We start from the raw sequence: 27,128 nt of genomic DNA on the forward strand, positions 1-27,128 counted from the left end.
ACAAAGGTTATCACCACACAGTCTGACTAAATGCTTTCCCAATCAGCAAATGACTGCTGATGTGTAATTTGGGTTTCCAAAATCCCTTCCAGGTCTCTACCTGTCCTTTTCTATTCTAACTTTTCTAACATTCATTTTTAGCAGGGCAAACAAAGCTTAATCACAAAATAAGATCTTTCACACAAGAAAAATAAATATATAAATACTGAGAGCCCAATTGATAATAGCTGTGCGTCATAATCTGTGAAATTAGTTAATCACTCTTAATATCACCTAGGAAATGCAGCTGATTTGACCAGCTTTTGTGTAAAGCCTACAAATTGTAAAAACAAGGCCAACAACAAGGCGTGTACAGGCTTCCAAACACCCCTGGCCCATATTAAACTACCTCTATAACCTTGCCCTTGTTCTGCCACTCATAAAAAAGAAAAGACAAGAACAGGAAATGGATATGTGCCTAATGATTGTGGCTATATTGATAAGGTGAAAAGAAAACAATGATCATGGATGCCATGAGCACTAGAGGTATTTGATATAACTTTAAAATGTTTATCAAAGTTTAAAAAACGCAACAGATGCATTTTCTAATTCTCTAATCTCTGCATTTAGTCTTTAAGCCAATATAGACGGTTGTATGGAGCAGACTGTTTCAATTCAACAAATTAATCATAACTATAAAATAATAATTACACTCTAACAAGACAAAGATCATAAAGCTAGACTGAGCACTGGGACAATAAGATGTCACTGGGAACAATACCGAACAGAGTAGTTAGCAAGTACGGACTTAAGAGGTTCTAAGATACATTATTTGCGGCAAGTATTTAAATGAAGAGGTCCAGAATGGTTAACTGCAGAACAGTGAGTGAGTTCTGACTGGGTTGCTAGCAAGAGATTACAAGTCCATCATGATCACTCCACTGCAAACTATTAGGGGAGAAGGTCTCTGAAAACATAGAATACATTTTGAAAATGTGTACTTCCAAACATTTTCAAAATGTATGTGATGTCATCAGCAATCCAGAGGGGTGTATATTGAAAGCAAAGTGCAGGAAGCATATATTGTATATACTCACAGGTATCCTTTGTGTACAGACACATGGCAGAATGTTCAGTAAGAAAACTGAAATGTTTCACTTCTAAACATCAGCAACTTCAGGAACTAGGAAGAAAGTGAATGAAACAGCCCCGAAAGCAGATGAGGACACTGGGCATAAGTCACAAAACTGCTTCAATTCACTTTTTACACTTAAAATAACGTGAGAATAAAATCCTGTGGAAAATATGCCAATATTCTGAATGTAAATAAAGAAACAGCATACAATGACATGAAACATACTAGATTTTACAGTATTTTGTGTCTCTTAAGATTAATATTAAACACTGTTGATATGATAACAAAGACTTTGCCCTACAGAACTGTGAATCATGCATTGGGACGTTTCAACACCCACGAAAGCTGAAGGCATGAAAGTTATTTTTTGACAGAAAAAAAACCAATCCTTCTGCTCCTTAATTCAATATTTCCCCTGCCCTTGTGACCCAGGGGAAGGGAATAACACTATTGTAGCTGCTACATATCCTTGTACCAGTCTTCCAATTAAAGAATAAAGAATATATATGTAAAATGTAATTAGTTGCTAAAAGCTGAAGTCAGTGATCACAGCCCTACTCTTCCTGTAATATCAGACTCCGTTATTCTTGTGTAAACTTTTCATTACAAAACATACATCTTTATAATCTAATCACTTGACTCTTAATGCTGCATCTTGTAATACAAGCCCTGCATTAGCAGAGGCAGCATGTTACATTAATGTTCTTTTAACACAATTTATGTACTGTAAGAGCTCCTAGAATTGCTCATTTAGATTTTGATCCATTTTTTAACAGTTCTTCGTAGACAAAATAATTTTTCATGGTCATTTTCATTAAGAATTATGTACCAAAGATTACTCCAATTATGTTTACGTGTAAACTATGTGATTCCTAAGAATGCATTTACTTAAAGTGTATTTTCTTATCAGTCTTCACAACTGCTCTGTGAAATGAAGTTAATATTATACACATTTGTATGTAAATTGCAGGGTCTATCTTAATTTCTTTTAGTATGCAGATGGAGTGAAGAAATGTAAAGAAGAATACACCATCTGGCAGCCGCTGATTAATAATTCTGGTGCATACAGTATTTTGGTATTCTGGTATGTATTTTCTGTGTAAAAAACATTTAAATAAGGAAAAACATTTCAGCTATGATCACAATCATTATTACTACAATTTAGGTGGTAAAGGCCATTTAAACAGACATAACACACACGACTGTACATATACACGTAGCTGGTTGACACTGCAAAAGATTTCCAACAATGAATCCTGTCACTTCTGGCAATATCATAACTGAAGATATTAATTTAAATGTCAGCTTAATCAAATGAGTATAACACAGAAAACAGATATTCAACATAACGCTATGAAAAATATAGTGAAACTCTTAGAGTTACAAACTATTTTTAGAGTGTAAGTCATCTTAATACTTAAGTGGAAAATATGCTTCTGACAGTGAGAAAGACAAGACTAAAGAGTCCCCTTATGGTTGAGAGGGCACACCATGAGGTATGCAAGACAAGTAATGTGGCTGGGACTTTGCTGGTTAAGCCACTGTAATGTAATGTTTATTCTTTAGAGCTCAAAGAGAATGCTGGATTACACTTGCTATCCAATACTGGCCCATTAAGAGCACACACACAAGGCATCCAGGAATTGCGTAAACTGAGGTAGACAGAAAGAAAGGAAGATCAGTTAAAGTATCATACCTCTCAATCCTGTCTCCCCCAAACTACCGATGTATTTATCATTCCCTTTTGTTGTTTTGATTTTTGCTTACAACATCACCATACATGCACAAAGTCTAATACAGTGTATATATTTTTCCTAGCATGTATAGTCAAAAGTATTTGGGCAGTTAAAAAACAGCGACTTACATAAATTCCAAGTGAAATTACTGAAAGGTACATTAGCAATTGTCCTTTATATTATGGCAACAAAATAGAATGCAATGTGCACAATGCAACAACTAATTTGCCAGCAGCCATGTCACCCTGCAACACACAACTGGCTACCCACTGAAGCTCAACAGGTGTGAGCCTGGCCAGTACCTGGATGTGAGACCTCCTGGGAAAAAATACGGTTGCTGCTGGAAGAGGTTTTAGTGGGGCCAGCAGGGGGTGCTCACCCTGTAGTCTATGTGGGTCCTAATGCCCCAGTATAGTGACGGGGACACTATACTGTAAAAAGGTGCCGTCCTTCGGATAAGCCATAAAACTGAGGTCCTGACTCTCTATGGTCATTAAAAATCCCATGGTGTTTCTCGACAAGAGTAGGGGTGTAACCCCGGCGTCCTGGCCAAATTTCCCATTGGCCTTTACCAATCATGGCCTCCTAATAATCCCCATCTATAAATTCACTCTGCTCTCCACCCCACTGATAGCTGATGTGTGGTGAGAGTACTGGCGCACTATGGCTGCCGCTGCATCATGCAGGTGGGGGCTGCACATTGGTGGTGGTGGAGGGGATCCCCATTACCTGTAAAGCGTTTTGAGTGGAGTGTCCAGAAAAGCACTATATAAGTGTAAGAATTTTTAAATGTAATAATAATAATTATAATAATAATAATAATAATAATACTAAATTTTTAATACCATTTTGCACGACCCATCTTTGTTACCTTTTCAGCTTGTAATAATTTTCTTGTTTTAAAATTCATTTCTGACATTTTTCAGGTTCAATTTACCTGCTCTTAAAGTGTGTACAACTATGAGCTAAGTGACGAACTTTCTTCAAGAGTAGTCTTTAAGACAATCGATAGTATGGAATTGAAGACTGGGGGATCGAGGCTAGGATTAGGGTACCCGTCCTGCTGGGATACAAACTTCCACCAAATAAGCCTTTTAGAAATGGCTAACAATTAAAATTGCACAATTCTTAATATATTGCAAGTTCATTGACCCTTTAATACAATATATATAACCTCGTTGAAGAGAAGCTCATAATGAGCAGTCTCTACTTGAGTCCTCCTCTTTTCCAATTCAAATACATTAAAATCTAGATTCTATCTTTAAATCTGTAAGAATATATTTTGGATGAAGAAATAATCAGCATCCTTCACATATTCAATGGAATACGTCTGTGTATTTTTAAGCAAAGGTTTCCATTTTGGTTTTCACAAAGGACAGTCATCTTAAGGAATCCAATTATTTGCTCGTGCATTTCATGACCACCTCGCAATTCCTGTGCCACCTATCACGCAATAATATGCTTTCCAGAAAATCTGCGGATGACCCTGTTCTCCTATTTTACTTTTTCTAAATTTATTTTTTCAATAGAGCATTAAGGTATTAAGAGAAATTGCTTTCTTTATTGTTATTTTAAGTACCGAATTGTCTGTGACTACATGTATATATATTTAGGGGCATTGGATATTCATGAATAATCCGTGAACCGGAAAGTCTTCAATTTCTTTGGTTTTCTGTAACCTCACTTTTGGCTATTTGTATTCTGGAATTATAAAAAAAAAAACAGTCCCAGTATAAACTACTCACGCAGCATGCAGCAAGCAAGGTTGCTTACTGCTTACTTCACTGCAAAGTGAAGGTGATGTGAACAAAATAAATTGCACGGATTCGCCATTTGGATGAGATGTACATCTACAAACATGATTACTGGATTTGACAGTAGAAACCTGATGTTTCATGCAGGGTCTGGCTTACTGCTCTTGGCTGAGAATAGGGAAAAATACTGCCAGTTGTACTGTATCTTTAACAATACTGCTGAAAGGCTTCTATAAAAACACTTATAATCATACATATATTCCTCATATTCTAAAAACAAGAATTATGAATGCAATTTTATCATGTACTTCATACAATTAAACATACTGTAATAGTTGATGCTATGATTTATTGAAGAACACAAAAAGTGTAATATGCACCATGTTAAAGAAAACAATGGTGATCACAAAGCAAAGAAGGGAAAACAAGGGTAGGCTGTACGGAGGTTTTGAGAATGTATGATGTTTTTAAAAAACATCATTAAAATTTACAGCAGTCAAACTAACTACTACATGCCCATGTAAAGATACAGCTATCTTAAAATTTTTGTTGCTGCACTTCTATGAGGTCTAATTCTCGTGGACTTCGGAACACTGTTTCCCTTGAAAAAGTCATTTACCACAAATATTTATGTGAACTGTATTACTAACTGTTCAGACTTAAGTTTAAAATGCCTACACCAGTTATTAGGAACTAAACCCCAGTTGTTTAGTTTATCAATTTGACCAATGTATTAGATTATTCCTTATTTCTAACTGTTCACAATGGGACTTTCTTTGCCTCTATTATGAGGACACAAACCAAATTACATCTTAAAATAGCACATAAAATACTAAAAACTAAATTCAAAACTAAATGTACAAAAAGAAGACTGTTTATCACACTTAAAAGTTGTTCAGAGTATATTTTAAACATGTTATTAAAAATTCAATAGTAAAAGAGGAATTTAATAACTTACTTGAATTTTGCCTCGACCTCATTGACAGCCTGCTGATATTGTTCAGTCGTGACTTTATAGAACTGTGCGCTCTGGAGAATAGGAGAACAGATATGAGAAAAAAAAGATAAATGAATGCTATGTATAAATAACATGAATATAAAATTGTGCCAGCTATGAAACCTTTTGCCATGCAGCCATCTTGGGCATCAAATTAATGTCAGGATCAAGTTAGGCAGTTGGAACAAAATCAATGGACGCGTGACTAGACAGCAGGATGATGTCTGAACCTGAATATAGGGGGTAGGTCACTCTTGGAAATGATGAATGGTGCTCAGTCCCACTGTCATCCACAGCATGCTAACATCTGCTGTAATCTTATTTGGATGGTGATTTATCTTTCTTTTATCTGATCAATAGAAATGAACATAACAGTTGTAGGGATCAATAGTCATTTTTTATCGTTTTAGGACTGAAAGTCTCATTTCTGACACTGCCTCTTCTTTTGAAAAAAGCAGATTTGCCCTTTTGATTGCGGTTCAAATGATCAGTCAAGATTCTGTACGCTGTGGATTTCTAATTTCATAGCTAACCAAAGCTATCAAGAAATGGTTTGTCATCTCAGCCAAGATTTTAATTTGTTTTTTGTATTTTACCTTCTTTATGAATTACTTGTGACCCTTTCATTCTTTGGTCTTCACCCACTCTTTTAGGAAAACAAAAGCCTTTGATAGCTATTCAGCAGCATTCCTTGGAGGAATGATCTCTTACATCAATATCAGAATAAATCCACCACTTCTGCAATATTTTATACTGTAATTTATCCACATTAGTTTACCTTACGAAATCAGTGTTTTCTTAAATACTGATAAAAGTTTCCAATACATTAAATAATGTTGGGTGATTTAATTCTGGGCTGAAGTAAATCTATATAAAAATACTGAAAATGTATTTAATGGAATGCATTGAAACTGGATGATCTTTGCAATCAAGAAAAAAAAATCAGGTTGAAATTGGTTTTAAAATACTGTACACACAACTGTATCCTCTGTTTTAGATTAAAATCAATACACTCAAAACTACCAATTGCTTAATGTGGCAAATACTCTTAAAACAATCAGGTGGATAAAAATCACACATTTAGATCATTCCCCTAATCCAAACCACTTTCAAGTTGTGCTGGAAAAGCACGTATTAACTGCATACAGGCCTTCGGAAAAATGATACTTGACATTTTCAATCTATGCTCTTTGAGAAAGAGAAAAATTTGACTATTACTTCAAAATAAAGTATGGAAAAGAGCAGGGAAAGTTTGTGCATAATTCTAAAATCACTGGCAAAAGGGATTAGTACATTCTTTCCTTAAACTAAATGTTTTAGGACATCTAGCCTAAATTCCTTCTACGTCACTGCAATACATATTACCTACCATATTTATTTCCTAGCAACAGTTTCTGGAAATGTGTTAAAAACGGTTTACTTAATAATAACAATTCCTTACACTTATATAGCGCTTTTCTGGAAACTCAAAGCGCTTTACAGGTAATGGGGACCCCCCTCAATACCACCAATGTGCAGGACCCACCTGGGTGATGTGATGGCAGCCACAGTGCGCCAGTACTCTCACCACACATAAGGTATCAGTGGGGAGGAGAACAGAGTGATGAAGCCAATTCATAGATGGGGATTATTAGGAGGCCATGATTGGTAAAGGCCAATGGGAAATTTGGCCAGGATGCCGGGGTTACACCCCTACTCTTCTCAAGAAACGCCCTACTTATCTCCAACAAAAGCTAAGTTATTTTAAAATATACTAAAATTTTTTGGCAAATATCTGAATTAAATACTTTCAATTGTCATAAGAGTTTATGTTTTATCTTGTAGGTTTCTACACAGAATAGTAGCTGATGTCACTTTAAATCAGACACATTAAAAGCCAGGTAGTAATGTATTTTAATAGCTGAGAGCAATTTAACCTGTCATGATTTAGCACTCATCTAGACAAGAGAAGACCATGCAATAGAATTTCTACATACTCTTGCAGATGCTGAGCATCCAAATAAGCCACTATTTGTGCATGTACGTTTTACAAAAATAAATATAGGGACTTTTGATACTGATTAAACATTTGTGGTATCTTTTTTTAATTGTTCTTTCATGCCTGTCCATAAATACTGTATACTCACATGACTTTGAATATTATACACACACTAAATCGTCTTATTACTAAGGGAGATGACTGGCCACAGTCGACGAACTGATTTAACCTGCTGAACATCAGGCTTGGAGAAGACCTAGCAAGAAAAACACAAGAACCAACATGCGCTGCTCATCTAGAGGAGATTCATGCCATCGGCATATATTAGACACTGAACTAAGTCCAGCTGAACTAGGAGACTGCAATGCTGCTTGCTGTCTGGGGTGTTCACAGTCAGCAATTTGTAACCTGGCAAGACGTTACAGCAAAACACAGTTCAACAGTTACAGGCTTTGATCTAGGAGACATGCATCATGACACATCTCCAAGTGTCATCATCCACATTTAATGGTTTTAGTAGCTTGTAATGATTTATAGCAATCTGCCTTCTTGGCAATACACTGATCAAGCAAGTCCTGTGACCTCACTTTCTCCTGTCTACTAAAATGAAATGCTCGTGTAATAATTTTCTACGGATGTCCTACTCTATATACATGAACCCCACTGAACATTTGTGCTGAACATTGAGCTGGGACATGTGACATTTAGGGCTCATAGACCAGTGAATAGGCATATGCATCACAGACTTGCACTGTACAACCATGTTGATCAAACTGTTGAAGACAAATTTTAACTAGAATAATGAATTCATTTATCATGTGTTTGTGTGTGTTTAATAAAATGCCAATGCATCTACTACAAAAACGACATAGCATATAGCAGATAACTTTTAATGCTCTGTATATATTATATATACATAATAAGAGGGATTGGCAACTTAGATGTATATAATGCTTAGTCTATCATATTTTGTGTATCTTGAAAATAGAAACATTCTATTTCAAATAAATAAAATGGAACACAGAAAATAATCTTCAATGTAATGAAGATGTTTATAGTAGTATCTGACAAACATATTTGGCTGATGAACCCAATTTCAAGCCACCATTTTTTGGGGACCCTAATTATAAGTATGGTACGTCCCAGTGTGTGGTCCATGTGTGTTTTGTTGCTGTTCCACACTTCCTGACCTTGATTGTTCTCCTTTTCCCATTGGTCCATCATTACATCATTGTTTCTGTGTGACATCATCTTCAATTATCTCTCGGCCAATCAGAACGCAGATTATTCAGTATATTAGTTGGAGGTTTTTAGAAGGAAGGGGGCCTTTCGTTTGACTTTGGTCCCGCTCGGCTCAGCTTCGGTTTTGCTCCGGCTTCGCTTCGTTCGTGTTTGTTTTCGTATAGCTTCGACTTTTGTTGGTTTGTGTTCGACTCTTTGTACTTTTGTTTGTTTGTGTTCATTGTTTATTTTGCCATTACCTTGCCCTAACGGGTTATATGTTCAATCTCTGTGTTCTTTTGTACCCTGTTACTTGTGTCTACTCTCGTTTGTATTTGTAGTTCACTTGTGTATTTGTGTGAGCTTTTGTGTATAGGATTAGTTTAGGTTGTTGTGTACATTTCTACACACATAGTTGATCTTTGAATTAGTAACACTAGTTAGTACGGGTAAGTGCTGTTTGTCTTGTATGGTTTTGGGTAGTCAGTGAAGGTTAGCTAGGGCATTTGAAGACGCTGAGGAACTTAAATTTCTTCTGCACCCGTGCTTCTCTTATTTAAGAGGTCACACAATCCTCATTATTGATAATCCTAATTACTGATAATTGATGAAACAGTCATTTCATCTGTGGGAAGCTATAGCATTACGTAACAACTCCTTTTTGAAAAGTGACTTTGAATCACTTTGCATTGTGAAGAAAGTTTCATTTTTAATTATGTATTTTTTAAAGTAAACAGCAGTTTGCCTTTTTGTAGGTGGATTATAGTTGAGACAAGGGCTTATTATTACTATTTTACTATTATTTTAAAGAAACTCTTGGATACATGTCAGAAGAGTTTTAAGTTAGTTTATTGTTATATGTATAATGAAATGCTTACTTGCGTGTTTTCCTCACATGACAAATGACATAACAGATGACATAACATTGACATATGGCCAGTAGCCATATCACCCTGCAACTCACAACTGGAAACCCACTGCAGCTAAGCAGGTGTGAGCCTGGTTAGTACCTGGATGGGAGACCTCCTGGGAAAAACTAAGGTTGCTGCTGGAAGTGAAGTTAATGGGGCCAGTAGGGGGCACTCACCCTGCAATCTGTGTGGGACCTAATGCCCCAGTATAGTGATGGGGACACTATACTGTAAAAAGGTGCCATCCTTCGGATGAGACGTAAAACCGATGTACTGACTCTCTGTGATTAAAAATCTCAGGGTGTTTCTTGAAAGGAGTAGGGGTTCCTCAGCATTCTGGCAAAATTTCCCATTGGCCTTTAGGTATCATGACCTCCTAATAATCCCCATCTCTGAAATGGCTTCATTGATCTTTTCTTCTCCCCACTGATAGCTGGTGTGTGGTGAGAGTGCTGGCGCACTATGACTGCCATTGCATCATCCAGGTGGGGCTGCACATTGGTGGTGCTGGTGGGGAGTCCCCATTACCTGTAAAGCGCTTTGAGTAGAGTGTCCAGAAAAGCACTATTTAAGTATAAGGAATTACTTGTTGTTGTTGTAGAAAATGACATAACAAATGACATCATAATTCTTGGAGACTGGAACAGGGTAGCAGCAATTATTTAACCAGCATTTAGAAAGCAGCTGTATGCAAAATTCAGCAGTGGTAGTATTTTCAGTTCAGTTCAAAATACAAGTGCCAGCAGTATTTTGAGTTCAGTGCAAAACAGAGGGGTGTAAGTGGGGGGAGGATTTAAGAGGTGGAGTTTAGGAGTCTTATGGCTGTGGGGTAGAAGCTTTCTTTGAACCTAGAGGCCTGGCCTAAATCTGACAGAAGGAAGAAGAGAGAAAAGTACACTCCCAGGGTGGTTTTGGTCTTTGATTATATCATCCTCCGTTCTGAGGCAGCATGTGGTGAAGGTGTTCTGGATGGAAGGGAGTTCTGTACCAGTGATGACCTCAGCTGTCTCCACCACCTCCTGTAATTTTTTCATTCACGAGTTGAGCAATTGCCATTCCAAACTGTAATGCATCCAGTGCAAATACTTTCTACAGTACATCTGTAGATTTTAAACCACTATATATATGTATTAGAGAATGTTATTAGTTAAAATATTTTGAAAGCAAAATATTTGATAAGTTTGCTAAATATCTTATATTTAATAATGGGTTAACATGTTCATATCATCCAGTTTACAAACAGGATTCAAATATTTTAGCAAAGCTAAAATGACCATGGTTTAAAATGCAGATTTAATCTCAAGTAAAAAGGTCCCAGTTTGGCATCATCTTAAATACATCAGTTTCCCGGAACCCAGTGTCAGGATCATTATTGTAATTTAGACAAACACAACATGTCCATGCATGGTGCAATGCGTGGTGCAACAATGTATCTACCATCACGAAACACTGCTCACCTGCTCTGGAATTTTTTATGATCAAGTGCCGCCCCTTCTATCTGCCAAGGGAATTTACAACTGTTATTATCACCGCCGTCTACATCCCCCCGATGCTAATGGCAAAGAAGCGCTAGAGGTACTGTACACTGCCATAAGCAAACAGGAATCTGCACATCCTGACGCAACCTTTATCGTCGCGGGCGACTTTAATCAAACAAATCTCAACTCCGTTCTCCCAAAATACCATCAGCATGTCTCCTTCCCAACGAGAGGAGAAAACACTCTGGACCACATTTACACCAAGATTCAGAATGCTTACACGGCTGTACCCCTCCCTCACATTGGAAACTCAGACCACACCACTCTGTTTCTCCTCCTGCCATACAGACAGCTGCACAGGCGAGTGAAACTAGTGGTCAGAACTGTGAAAGTGTGGCCTGAAGGAGCTGAATCAGTCCTGCAGGACTGTTTTGAATGTACTGACTGGGATGTGTTTAAAGAGGCAGCCACACAGGGATCATACACCGACATACAGGATATGCATCATCAGTCACTAGCTACATCAGGAAATGTGCTGGCGATGTTACACTCACAAAAGAAATAAGGACTTTTCCTAACCAGAAACCATGGATGAACAGTGAGGTTCGCATCCTAATCAAAGCAAGGGATGTAGCATTCAAATTGGGCAATGAATCAGAACTAAGGTCAGCCAGGATCAAACTAAACAATTGTATTTAACATGCAAAAAACACACTCAAACAGGAATTAGAGGAACACTTCACCATTAATGACCCAAGACGTATGTAGCAAGGTATACAGGCCCTCATAGATTACAAGAGTAAGAACATCTGTGTATCTGCCTATGATGCCTCCCTGCCTAACAAGCTCAACACCTTCTATGCTACTCAGAACCAGTCAACAGAGCTGCACCCTCCGCAGCTGACCAGCTGCTCTCACTGTCTGCAGATGAGGTGAGGAGATCTCTGCTAAAAGTGAACACACGCAAGGCTGCAGGACCTGACGGCATACCCAGTCGCGTCCTCAGAGCCTGCGCTAATCAACTGGCAGGTGTATTCACAGACATTTGTAACATGTCCCTGGCCCAAGCCATAGTCCCCACCTGCTTCAAAACAACCACCATCATCACAATACCGAAGAAAACCACAGTGACATGTCTTAATGGCTATCGACCGGTGGCACTAACACCTGTCATCATGAAGTGATGACACCATTCCGAACACACTGGACCCATACCAATTTGCCTACCACCCCAACAGATCCACAGATGATACAATCCCCATTGCCATACACACTGCCCTATCCCATCTGGATAAAAAGAACACATACGCAACACTACTATTCATCGACTTTAGCTCAGCTTTTAACACTATCATTTCAGAGAAACTAGTCAAGAAACTCAGTGCACTGGGTCTCAACACCACCCTCTGCAACTGGATTCAGGAATTTCTGGCAGGCAGACCTCAGGCTGTCAGGCTTGGAAGCCACACCTCCGGCACACTAATTCTGAACACTGGGGTCCTCCAGGGGTGTGTGCTTAGTCCACTGCTCTACCCCTCTACACCCACGACTGTAAGGCCAAACACAACACCAACTACATCATCAAGTTTGCCGATTACACCACAGTTGTAGGTCTGATCACAGACGATGAGAGGGCTACAGGGAGGAGGTCAATCTCCTTACAACATGGTGTGAAAACAACCTCACCTTCAACATCAGCAAAACCAAGGAGCTGATCGTTGATTTCAGAAAACTGCAAAACGGACATGCTCCTATCCACATCAATGGGACTGAAATGGAAAGGGTCAGTAACTTCAAATTCCTTGGCGTCCATATCATCGAGGACCTCACATGGTCTCTCAACGCCACCTGTCTGATCAAGAAAGCGAAACAGCACCTGTACTTCCTTAGACAGTTGAAGAAGGCTAAGATATGTCCCCAGATCCTCACTAACCTTTACAGATGCACTACAGAAAGCACACTGACAGGCTGCATCACAGTGTGGTATGACAACTGCAGTATTGCTGACTGCAAAGCCCTACAGCGGGTGGTGAAAACTGCCCAGTCCATCACTGGGGTTGCCCTCCCATCCATCCAGGATATTTATGACAGACAGTGCTTGAGGAAAGCTCTAAGCATCATCAAAGACCCCACACACCCCAGCTACAGACTGTATGACTCCCAGCCTCTCTCACCTACGATCTGAACCTCATAGTGCCTTCTTTCTTACCAAAAACTCAAACACACCTTGAAATCTACCTCTACCTCACATGTCAAGAAGCTCACTCCTCATAATTTTCTATCCTTTATTTCATTCTGTTGATGTATGCTTTTTGCACATCTGATGTTGTTTTGCACATTACCTGTTATCTGTTGTTCTTTTGCACATTGCCTGTTGTTGTTTTTGCACACTGCCTGTTGTGTCTGTCTTTCTTTTCTTATACAATTGTATTGTTGTGTTTTGTCCTACTTATTGTCTGAGAGCTAGCAGAATAGCATTTCGTTATACCATACACCTGTATATGAGTATAATGACAATAAACTTGAACTTGAATGTTACTTTGCGTAACAGTCTTCGATAGTAATGCATTTCTGTCTTTGAGAGAGAGATAAGAGAGTCAAAGTCATGGCATTGTGCAGATCAATGGGGAGGGTAATTATTTGATGGTGATGGGCAGTGAATTTGGCTCATTTCCTGTTGGTTATCTTCTTGATAAAGGCCAATATTGACAGCTTTACATTCCTTATCTCCCATCCTGTTGATGCCCTTCGTTTATCTCCGTGTTGTTTACATAGGAATTAGTGACAGCTGTATTATAGGAGAAGCATAACACTGCAAGACCAAAGTCAAATAAAACCTTATTTTTTTTTGACTTATCAAAGTTAACTCTTTAACCAAGAGTCACTTTTCTGGTTAAAGCCAATGCATTTTCAAGGTTATGAGAATTTCAGAAACAAATTTAAAACATTTGCCTCAAGATTTCTTTACTCTGTCTTAGTAGTATGCACTTCTATGTTGTTTTGACTGGCATCTAATGTGTTTACTTCTGAGACAAATTATGTTTCCCAGCAACCAATGAAAGGTGAAAATTAAAAACAACACATGATACGGAAATTTCCAGTGCTGTCTCTTAGGACATATTCATATCAGATTGGCCAGGTACCGATGTAAGAGTTAAATTATGTTTACTTCTAACTGATGGCTTGTAAGAAAGAATACATGAAGGAGAACCGACATTCTGAGCTATCGACTTCTGAGGATCAAACCTTGACAAGCTGTGGACCTGAAAACATGAATGTCAAGAACAATGCTTTTCTACCCTATTTCATATTAAGCTATATTCCCAGACGAGACATACCGTCACCTCACAGAAAAGCCAGCTGTTGTGGTATTCAGGCATGAAAGGAAGTGCTGAGTAGTTGTTTTTAACCACATGCAAGGAAAAATGTCTATTGATAATCAGCTAGTGCACACTGCCAAGAATATTCATCTAGATCAATACCAATCTCTGCAGACTGGGTGGGACTGAATAGAGTAAGTTCAGTGGAGCTTCTTTTAATACAATTTAAAATGACATTTCAAAATTTAGGGCTGGTCTCATAGACCAGGATTAGTATTAGTCCTAGACTTGTTTTCTTGAAATAAAACTTGAGTAATCCAATAGCAGTACCACTCTGGGTTTATAAAATCCCTGGCCAAAGGGACTATCAAACAGTTCTTGAGAAATATTTCTCAAGTACACTTTCTACAAATACCTGATGATCTTCATCTGCAATGCAACTGAGCATTTGCAAGTAGCTCACTGAAATAAACAGGATATGAAATGTCCCTTTTGTTCCTTAACATTCACTTAAATTACTTTAGAAATCATCAACTGCAGAATTAAATCTGCTTTTCTGAAACCTACTTTATTGATTTAGCTTAGAAAATACAGTAGATCAAGGATGTAACATAAATACGATATAACTAACATTGATATGATTTTATAAGATTACTTTCATTATGAAAGTTTCTGGAATACGGCATTTCCAAACACAAAGATAAAGACCTTAAGTGCAAATTAAGTTAACCATGTGTCACATAGTATCCTCATTGAAAGTGTTTAAATTCAAAGAGGCCTTTACCATTTTGTTCCACTTCCTTAGCAAATTTTACAAATTTCAAATTTCCAGATTCTCAGTGTTTCATGCATTCAGCAACAACCTCATTAACCAAAAAATATAAGAAATAATGAAAATGAAATGCCTTCAATTTTACCACTGGGTGACTGAAAACAATTCTAACGTTAAATGCATAATGACATAGCTAAGTCTATGAATAAGCAAAATACAGAAATATTAAAAAGACTTTTTAAAAATATTGAACCCACAAAGTATATGTATTGTGTTATTGTTATGTATGACTTGTACATTCTTTAATATTCACAAATTGGAAAACCTTCGAGCACAACAGTCAAATTTCTGGATGCTGACACCACCACCCTCTTCCTTCACTAAAGAGAAACCTTTGACATCACGGGTCAAATTATTAAGAAGTCATTTATTTACTCAGACTAGACTCTCCATGTGTTTCTTTCCAACATCATTTAGTCATTTCAGGCTTGTTTATGATGGAAAAAATGCTCATTACCACATTTTTTGTGGGACCTGCTGCTTAACCATTAAGGTGTAGTGTTGTATTTAACATTCACACTTCCAGTTGTGTAAAAAACAAAACATGCAGAGACATGCATTTTACCCAATACAATAGATATACTGTAATACATTTTGCTTCAAAAGTAAAAGGATGCTCTTCTTACAGGACTTTCTGCACATAACCATTTCTTAGTTTATAATGACATGCAAAATATTATACAGACTGACGCCTGTTGCTCCACTTATGTGCCCATTGTAGTGAGCAGTAAGTCAGCAACGCAGCAAAGCACAAGGCTCTCTGTCCTGCTGCTGTTATGCTTCAAGTCTATTCTTATGCTCTTAAGTGGAGCATAAAACCATATAAATTAAATATAGAATGCAATGTATATATTTTTAACTATACCATCCCAATGTTCCACTAGCCTCATACAAGCTCAAATGCCACTCAATTCCCTGGGCTGCTGTTTGAAACCCTGTACCTGAAATGGATAACCAGTTGCAGAGGTCATGGGCCAAGCAAACAATGAGTTGTCAAACACGCCTTGGATCCGATTGAAAATATAATTTAAGAGTCATTTCAAAGATGGATGGCATAGAACTTGCAGCAAAGGTAGAAAAGTACAAAGGGCTCAGTGACCCCAGCAGCCCTGCACACAAGGACATTATAGAAAATAAATAGACTGGAATATCATTTCATCTTCATTAAATGGTAATATATGTTGTAGAATAGTTGATGAATATGTTGTTTGATAGTTTTGTTGGTGTCCATGCTATTATGTTAACGAAAAACCTGTGAAGGAGCTGATCTGTGCAGTTAGAAGCATAAAAGGATATGCTTCGGAGACAGGACCAGTATAGACTACCAGCAGCAAAGAAAGCACTACACAAACGTGTCACAGGAAGTATAGATATAGCATTATTTCACCTACAAGAGAGCTGACAGTGCTCGAAGATCAAGCAGAAGGTCTAGTCTGACAATGAAAAAAATTATGCCATCAGTGTACAATAAGTGATAAGTGAAAGGTAATGTATGTTAATCCAAAGAAATGAAGCTTGTGCATGTGAATTCTAACATAAGTTTATGCATTTCTAGGTTTACAAACCTAAAAGCCTTAAATGACAGTGAAAGGAAAAGGAAATACAGTAGCTTGTTAATTACTGTGCTTAACATCAGAAGACGACACCTTTGATATAGTATGTGGTATACTTGAGACTCATACTGTGTATCTGATGATAAATCCCACTAATTGAATTAACTGGCTCGGTGCAAAGCTTGGGTTTTTCCACACATTACTGATTTGAAGGATTTTAATGTAAGATAACAGCCCTTTGGAGATTTAAAACCAAGCTGCTGAGCTTTCTGTTTTCTAGTCTTACAAAGTTCCTCCATTACTCACTGTGTTAAACTATGTTTTCCAGGTATTGATAATGCTTACAATGGGCTTTAAATCTGCACTCCCTGTAACTCAGAATGCTAATTCATTGTTAAGGTGACTGCAACAGATTTGTAAACAATCAAAACATTCAAAATGTTATATTATGCATGTATAACAAGATAATGCATAGAAAACAAGAAGCCATGTTTTTAATCTTCCATGGATTTAAACCTGTTCATGCGGTTAGTCATGCTATGTTTATTTACTGGGAATTATTTATTGAATCAGTTATATAACCTTTTTTTAATATATTATATTAAGTATGGAGAATGGTAAAAAAAATCCAGTTTGAACTTAATAGCAATAAGATCTAAGCAGTTGAGAGTACTAATTTACAATTAAAGCCCAGAATCTTTAAACTCTATACACTGATATCTGGTTTCAAACAATATTTCAGGCTGTTAAATAAGGCCAACGTAGATTAAGAGGCTTTCAAAAAAGGAGAACATGGTATATAGCTAGGAAGTCAAAAAATCCACATTGAACAATATGGAGGCGATGACTTGATTCTCTTTCAAGATATTACTGAAGTACACATATTTACATTACTACAATTTCCTTTGACTGTAATAATTCTGTAGGGGTCTTTTGGGTGGGAACATAGACAGGGCTGCCACCAATATGGCAGGGTGGGGGGTTATGTTGCTATGTACTTTTGTTCCTATTTCAGTCTCTGTTTGGACATTTTAAATGAGTAAAAAAGCGTTCATAAAAATATACAAGCATATAGATATTTAAGAGACAGGAATATAAGTTGAGAAATGTAAGATTATTTTAAAATGTGTGGCTTGTTAAAAGGAATAAGAATTTTATCAATCCTGAAAACCGTAAATTACAACCAGAAAAAAGATTGCTGCATTGATAAATGTAAGACTTTCAGAAATTTTACCATATGATTTAGGGACCGTATGGAACAAAATATAAGATTCAGAAACAATTTTCAGAACTTGGCAATGAAAATATTACTTCTGCAATATGGTGTCTGTAGCGGTTGAGTTGTCAATGTGTTCTGTGATGAATGGGGTATGTAAATTGAAAGGGACATGTAATATATTGAACTTTTTTCTTCTGATTCGCTCGCTGTGCTCCTGCTTATAATGACACAGCTTTCCACAAGCTGCTTATAAGGCACTTAGCAACACTGTACTTCTGCTGTTGCAGACTGCATTGTCAGTTTAATAAAAAAAAATCTTTTCACAATTTTCCTTTATTATGACGACTTGGGGTCCTCTAATTTGTAATGTAATATATTTGTGCTCCATCTTTTCACCCATCATATTTAAATAATTCTAAATACAGTAAATGCTATACAAGTAGTCAAAATGTCTATTTACAATCAAGTTTTATTAAATCTAAGTCACACAAAGCAGTCTTTGCAAATATTCTGATTATCTTACCATATTGTCATTTCCACACAACATATATCTTTGCCATAAATGTTATTTTTTCCACTTAAAGTATTCAAATAGCATACTCTGAAGTGAACAATCTCTTGAATAGTCTCTTCTGTCTTATGAGTGTATACAGTACAATACTGAATCTCTACTTAGTATACTATATAAAGAATTCTGTGCAGTGCTTTTCAGTTCTGGTCAGTCTGCTGGCTTCAATAATTTTCAACACGACAATAGGTGGAAATCTGTAGATACTCCCTTAAGCTAAAGACAACTCGGATGGAGTGAAAACCAGTACATGTACTGTAAAACACTATTATAGGATAAGAAGAGGTCCACACATCAGGAACTCATATTGTATGCAGCTCAGTCACTGCTCTCCAGAATCAAAGAAAGGTTTTCACTTGTTTAAAATAACTGGATCACAAAGTAATACTTCTATACTGACATGCAGCTTTCACTGTTTATTTTCTTTGGAAGACAGGACAGTTGGTTCTAATTCTCTGGGGCGGTGCGGTGGCTCTGTGGCTAAGGATCTGCGCCTGTGGCTGGAAGGTTGTCAGTTCGTATCCTGCGGCCGGCAGAGGAATCCTACTCCGTTGGGCCCCTGAACAAGGCCCTTAACCACAACTGCACCAGGGGCGCCATATAAATGGCTGACCCTGCGCTCTGACCCCAAGCTTCTCCCTCCCTGAGCAAGTTAGGGTCTGTGAAAAGACAAATTCCTAATACAAGAAATTGTATATGGCCAATAAAGTGATCTTATCTTATCTCTGTATGACCTGGAAGTAATATTGTTTAGAAACTTAAAAACCAGAGAGAAATATAAAAAATCCCCCCATCTCAAACAGGATTTGACTTCTATCACTTCTCTCTAAAATCTTACATGTGAGAAGAATGCAGTCTCCTTCTACGCAAACTTCACATTAATTCAGACTGTGAACCCTCAGGCTACCACAGATGTAGCATAGCATCCTATCCTCCGAGCCGTATAAGAGGATACAAAACGAGATCATTAAATTATCATTCCACAGCTTGATTGGTCCCAATAATTCCTCCCAATAAGATTAATATGAAAGCAAGTTCCAGGAATAAAGCACCTCTGCAGTGAAAATGGCAGTTTAGTGTCCTGTAAATTGGATTTCTCTTAAAACCCTGACACATCATAACAGTGGAATTCTATTTACTGCAGCAAATGGGATGAATAATACTGTTTAATACTTGCTTCTCTAGCTGCCACTGACTCACAGCTCAGAGCACTGTGAACCAGGCTCACACAGAGGTTAATAATCCTTGACAGCCAGAATAATATATAATAGCGGGTTGGTAGGGAGAACATACAGAATACAGAAAGGTGGGCTCTGTGTAGTTTGAGGTATTGTAAGAATGAGATAAGGTATTGCTTCTTTTGAGCTTTGGACTTTAATTTGTAGTTTAATGGTATGTTAAGCATACTGAAACTACTGAATGACTCCATAACACAACTCAAATTCGGTTATTTACACCCAATGAAAATATCTTCCAACTTTATTTTTATGAGGTACTGTGCGCTATGGACAGATTACAATATTGAACTGAGACCAATAATCAGCTCTCCACACTGAGCTTCAAATCAACAGAAGGTTGTCTGATTCTAGCCCACTGTGACTGGGCTCAGGTCAGTCACACACCAAATGGCTTTTTTATTTGCTTTATACTACTACTTGTAATGAATAGTTTAAAATGAAAATCAGAAGTGGTGGTGCTGTTTAATCTATAAAATGAATTGAAGAATTAATTAATCTTACCCTTTCTTCCAGTCTGGCGAGTTGCTCCTTGTAATAGGCATCTTGTTTTCTCAGCTCTCTGTCCTTTTCTTCCAGTTGTTTAGCCTTAAACACAAAAGAGAAGGTCAACATTACATACTTCATACACAAGGTATGAACAAAGGTTCCCTACTTTAAAATATTATTTAAACCACCATCATAAAAAAAACTCCAAGAATTTAAAATGGACACTGATTTAAAACTATTAAATACTTTTTCACAAACAAAAAAGTGAGATTTGATATAAAATATCAAGATCAGAATACACTAAGAACAATAGTTTAGTACAGTTGTCTCAGTGGACATTATGCATTATGAGTGATAAACCAATAAGCAATATACTGGGGAAATATACTGACTAATGATGGATACAATTACCAATGAAAACAGAAGAAGACAAAGCTTCTGAAACATTATAGTTTTACAGTTGCCCAGGATCACAGTAACCAAAAGATAATTCCATCTGAAGTTTTTCACTTGATATATGAGGCTCAGACACTCAATTTCAAAGAATTTGCAGCACAAAGAAGACTTTCAATTATGATATTAATTGAAACCTGTCTTTAGTCTTTGGTGACTGAAGCATTTTTTCACCTTATTTAAGAAAATCCTCAAGGGGGTAATGGGGGGTATGCAAACAGACTGAAAGATGATAGCATGTATAATCTAAACTCACCTATGATGTCTAGGGTATAGATGACAAAGGATTTTTAATCTGTGCACCACCATTTAGTGAATGCAGAAAGATAAATGTCTAAAATTAGCAAAGAAAAAAGAGCCCTGCAAAGATATCTTGTTTTAATTAAGAAGAAAATATTTCTAAAGCCACCAATTTGGAATCAGAGATGCTTAACTGATTTGACCCACTGTTGAAACTATTAAATGAGCACAGTATATGAAAATAACATCTGAAACAACATTTTGAAGGGCTGTGGGCTTGTACAGATACAGCTGTCTCAGCTAACACTACAAGCTCACCGTCACCTGGCAAGCCGCATGGGGCCGGTACAGGCCAGGACGTGGAGCAGTGTCTAGGGCTCTGTTCACGTCGTTGAAATACTGTGGGTTCAAATTCCAAAATGGGCACTGCTTTTGTGTCACTGAGAAATGTACTTCACTCAGATTGCTTCAGTGAAATGCTTTGCTGAATAAATGTGACTTGCTTTTGTATCCTTTGGATAAACTAAATAATGCAGGTTTGGGAATCTCAATCACAGTTCACTAATGAAAAAGTCTAGTTTAAAGCAGTGATCAGCGCATTTTAAGGATTTACAAATTCTAAGATATTGATTAAGTCAATCTACAATCTTAGTATACAAAACAGATGTGATCACAAGGAGCGAAACATACCAGGCACTTTTGTATACAAAGCCACAGGGTCTAGAACAAAATGTCCATTAAAACTGCTAATGCATACAGAGTATTGCAGAATACAACCTATATAGACTGCAAATATATAAAAAGCTAACATGTAAAAAAGTGTAATTACATATTTTCATGTGAGAAAAGAATTTGGATTAAGGACACATTTTCATTTCTTACCTTACTTTCAGTTTCCTGAAGCATGAAAGAAAAAAAAAAACAATAATGTAATCAAAATAATTAAAAACTGACACAAATTTAGCTTTAGAATGTGCTGAAAACAAACTTTTTTGTACATGAAGGTGCGGCAGCTACTGGTTGGCTGTATTGTGTGCTACAAGCATTTTTAATCTATCACTTTGAAGATGGAAACCAAACCAAAGGCTGTACTGTAGCATCTGTACCATCCTGAAGTACAGAAACTCAATCCAGCAAAGTTCATGCAAACTTAGCAAACAGAAATAAAATCTGATCCTATTCCTATTGGCTTCATTACCAGATGCTAAAAATAGTTTCTTAAAACACATTATTAGGATTACATGAGAAAAGAGATTTACATACATTTACTATATAAGAATACTGAAATCTGGGATTCTGCAATGGATATTGTTTGGTGTTCTTTCATTGTCTTGACTGTTTCCTATTGTACTTGTCTTTTAGTTTGTCTGACATTTGATGATGTACATCTGAGTATGGGATTGGTTGAGGTGGAAGAGATGGGGATTGAGGGTTCTACTTATATTTAGATGTCCTTGTTGTAGTCTATTTGTGGGCATGTTAAAATGGAAGTTCAGTAAAGCAAACCGTACTCCACTGCATTAGCCATTATTTTGAACTGATCTATTTTAGTACATCTGCTTGCTGTTAAATTAAAATACAGACCATTCTTAAGACAAAAAAATGACAGAAGATAAAAAATAATTCAATATTTCTTTAAATAACAGTACCTAAACCTGACACATCTCTTTAAAGCAAATGAATCCAAGAGATTAATTATTTTGATTTTAACTCCAATTACTAACAAAGCTGTCTTGTTAAAAATAAATCAGTTCAGAAAAAGAAGGCTGTGTTAACCACAAACAGAAAAAAAATTAAAAGCATATAAATACTTCTCAGTTCTTTAAAGCTGCCAGTGCTAGCCTATCAGAAGGAAAAATTGATTGGATTATGATATATAGATAAGCAGTACTCTAATACTAAAGAGCAAATTGAGCAATATTGTCCCTTGCAGTTTATGAGAAAGACTGCAGTTAGTTTAAAAAGCATTAAGGGAAAATGCATTGATGAAGTGTAAACTTGATGGTCAAATTAAATTTATGGTTTGCAGAACAAGATCTTACTGAATATCAATTAGCTGGAACAGAATAATTAACAGTAGCTGTGTTTTTAATTAGCTGAGTCCTGCGGTTTAGCTGTAAATGTGAAATTATGCTGTGTGGTTCACTGACTCCAAATTGCAATAGAGGAAATGCTTTATTTTTATTGCCATTCAAAAAAAAACTTAATATCCTACCAACATAAAAATAAAGGAAACTGTGGGAAAAGCATTAGGGACTACCTAATTTGAGTTGGCAAATGAATAAATGGAAATTTGGAATGTAATTTCCAAAGAAACTTTTTACTTAATGCCCTTAATGATTTACATAATGAACTACACTGATGAAGATGCGAAATTAACTTTTTAAAAATACTTTTTACAATTAAAAAAAATAAAGCTTTTTAACTCAGAGATGAATCTGAATGATCCACGAGTCTTTAAAATATTAAAGAAACAGCATCACCTTTTTTAACCAACCTAAGAATAAATTACATCACTGAGGTTGTAGGCGAAGTGAAATATTTGAAAAAATATTTTGCAATATAAACCGATTTATTCAATTAAATATAATAATGTTATATTTATAACTATGATATTGAATAAATCAATTCAGATAATTTAAATAAAGTAGAAATAACTGCTTTCAAATAGCTAAAATACAAAAACAAACATATGTCTCCATAGTATAAGCTGCACGAAAAAACCATTTCAAGTGGTTCCCCCAATAAAGGTGTTCTTCTACACCACAGGTTATATCTAATCCAGAGTTTCATTCAAATATAGGCTATATTTATCAGAGGTGATCAGGATTAGTAGTAGTACGTAGTAGCACATTTGTAAAATGTCACTGGGCCATGCATGTTTCTACTATTTTCAACATGAGGATTTTGAAATCATTAACGCATACAACTTTAATTACTTTAATTTTTAGAATGTCAATCACTTTAATTGATTTCAGAGATTAAACAAATTGCTACCTACACTGTACATACTTGAATATATACTGTATATTGTAACGTGGAGGGAAATCCGGTCATTTAAAAAAAAAACATTTTTGTTTTAAATGCTTTTTTGCACGTTTCTTATGCATTAAAGAAAATGTAAACTCTGTCTTTCAAATGTTTTCTGTCTTTAAACAAATCTTTAAACAGTAGTGTTAACTACTTGTAGTTGAGATATAACTAATACAGAGACAAAACAGATATAAATAAAAATAGTTGTGAGAATATTGTGAAAAAAATGTAAGACATTTACTTGGAGGTCTCTTCTTTATTAAAGGTGAAGTTTGAAAATATCACTGCATATTTTTGTTCTCAAGGTTAAAATGATCCAATTTTCTGAGGTTAAGCAAGGTCAAATAAAGTGGCATTTAACCGCATGCCATTTGTCACATTTACAGTTAAATCCATTGCTTCATGGTTAGTAATATGGTAATGACTTTCTGCAGAATTAATTTAGTACTACACAGAGAACACCCATTTAAAAATAGATTACTATCCCTTAGTAAACTATAAAAAAATATTATATTTCATATAAGGTTTATTATTAAGTCATTCTATAATTTGCTTAAATGCATTAAATGTGTGCGAGATCCCTTTTCTTGTATGAGTTTTCTTTCTTGGTGTATTTTGGAAAATGAAGTTATTAAAAGTTCATTTAATTCTATGTGGAAAAAATCACTTCAAGTGGTAGATTTAAGGTTGAAGTTTATGTACTGTATGTCCACACCATATTTCTGAGATTATTCCACTAATACTGCCAGCCACTGGGATCTCACACACAGGGGTAAGTCCCTTTTCGTCATTTACAAGAATGCTTGCAAATTAGTCCTACATTACAGTCAATAACTGAGAAAGCAGTTTAAAAGTGTTTTAGTGAGACTGGGTGTTTGTGAGTGTGATAGAACAAAGATGCCATGAAAATAATGTTTCTGATTTCTTTGAGAATGCTTCCTGAGATATGTTTTAATAAGATTTGGTGCTAAAGGACTAGATACTTAAAATGAGCACAGTTTGAGGTACTATGAAACTATTCGTATTTAGTTTTCCAGCAGGCCTGAATTTGCTTGTGCAGTAGCCAAAGTCAGTTTTCATAGGACTTACATTAAGAAATTATGTTTTATGAAGATGGTGAAGAGCATATTTTATAATAATTTAACATTAATTAATTAAACTATTTAATTTTACTCTGCAATTCAATAACATCTGTTTTAATGGGAGATCTGTTTTTATTAACACAAAATCAATTTGACTGAGACCTGTAATGTGAAGCAGTCCGTTACTGATTTGTCTACAGCATACAGCAGTACTGAGAAATGAGGTTGCAAATCACAAAGGCGAGAGAAATTACACATTTAAGTGGGTTGTGTACTCAATGCTTTCTAGAATTCAAAATTCATCCACACAAAAATGCTCTAGAGTAGGAAACTGTTTGTACCTTCTTGTATTATGGGAATCAAATATTTTACTCAGCTTTTTAAATGGCCCATAATTAGTTATGTCCTTTATGGAAAGTACACTTTGATTAGGTCTTGTTAATAGGGTGTAACTGATTGATTTGAATAAGATGACTTTGTTACCGATGGCCCATAAAGTAACTGTATTGCTACAATACAACAGCCTGGGCTCATCTGGGTAATCCTGGGTCTTCTCATAATACATTTCTGAATTAGAAAATGACATAACAATACAGAAATATGCTGTGGTTCATAAAGATTATACCTATTGGGATAAGGCTGAAATTATTTATTTCATTAACTTTGTTTCAATCATAAATTACACAATTCCTCTATCTATAACAACAAATGAATAATTCCAAGATTATTTCATATTAAACACGTACAGCAGAAGAGTACCATAAAAAACAATGTTTCTGAACATTTCATGATGATTGTTCACATTTGGCCATTAGTATACTGTATATGGTACCATGTAATCTTATTTATTTTTCCTGAAAAATCAATTTACAAATTGAACATAAAATATCTAAAAATATCCCCTGTATCACCTGCAAGTACACATCTAACACGGCCCATTCAAGGCCCATCAGAACAATTCCAGATCACCGAGATGGCATCTTGTACCTCCAGCAACCTTATTTACTGTATCTCTTGCAGTAAATGCCCAGCCATGTACATTGGAGAAACAGGAAGGAGACTCGGAGACCGATACAGAGAACATGTTAGGGCTGTGAAGATTAAAGATCTCTCCAAGCCCATTGTTTCTCATTTAACCTCTGACGGCCATGACCACTCTAATCTCTCCGTCTGTGTTCTCAAAGACGGTTTTCCGAACTCAGTAGGACCACCGAAACCAAAATTATCCTCCAGCTAGGATCACACCTTCCCCCTTCTCTTAACGACAGACTGCTTTTCTTCTAAATTTTCTCCATTCATTGGAGGTTTCATTTCACACCTCTCTACACCTATTCTGACTTCACACCTCTTGATTGGCCTCTCTTTCTGTCCCCTGCTCCCGCCTCTCGCTCCTCCTCTCTCCCAGCTTTTGTTCTCCTGCTGCATTACCTTTGCTTACCCCCCTGTCTTTCTCACACCTGAAGAAGGCTCCACGGCCGAAACGTTGTGTTTTCTTTCTTCTTTTTTTCAGCATGGAATAAACCTATAACTTGTTCCATAAAAATATCTATATATATCTATCTATATATTTTGTGTTAAATAACACTTAACAATAACCATTTTAACTCAAGGAACATAAGTATTTCACTAGTAGTTCAGGTGGGTAGCTGCGTCAGCATGCGTAAGCTGCAAAGGAACAAGTAATAGGTTTATTCCATGCTGAAAAAAAGAAGAGAGAAAACACAACGTTTCGGCCGTGGAGCCTTCTTCAGGTAGTTCATTAGTATCTCACTAATAGAAAATAAGACAAAGGGCTTGAATTTCTGCCTGGGACAACAAGACTACAATTTTCAATCATGCATCTTTTGAAACTGCTTCCACATTACTTACAGATTTAATGGTGGTAAATTTGTGCATAACCATATCAGAAAGATGG

At 36.4% G+C, this 27,128-nt stretch overlaps 1 protein-coding gene across 2 annotated transcripts in view; it reads right to left on the reverse strand.

Annotated features, from left to right (window-relative positions):
* Positions 1-27,128, reverse strand: part of chchd3a (coiled-coil-helix-coiled-coil-helix domain containing 3a) — a 115,888-nt gene that overhangs the window by 22,669 nt on the left and 66,091 nt on the right. The window contains exons 5-6 of one of the 2 annotated variants that reach the window (XM_088645403.1): positions 20,421-20,523; positions 5,563-5,633 (exon numbers count right to left, since the gene is read on the reverse strand). In XM_088645403.1, coding sequence (XP_088501529.1) covers positions 5,563-5,633; positions 20,421-20,523 — 174 coding nt within the window. The remainder of the gene's footprint in view (positions 1-5,562; positions 5,634-20,420; positions 20,524-27,128) is intronic. The other variant, XM_088645405.1, reaches the window with a different exon arrangement.

The sequence above is a fragment of the Lepisosteus platostomus genome, chromosome 9 (assembly GCF_059453375.1).
Source record: "Lepisosteus platostomus isolate fLepPlt1 chromosome 9, fLepPlt1.hap1, whole genome shotgun sequence".
NCBI classification, from domain to species: domain Eukaryota; kingdom Metazoa; phylum Chordata; class Actinopteri; order Semionotiformes; family Lepisosteidae; genus Lepisosteus; species Lepisosteus platostomus.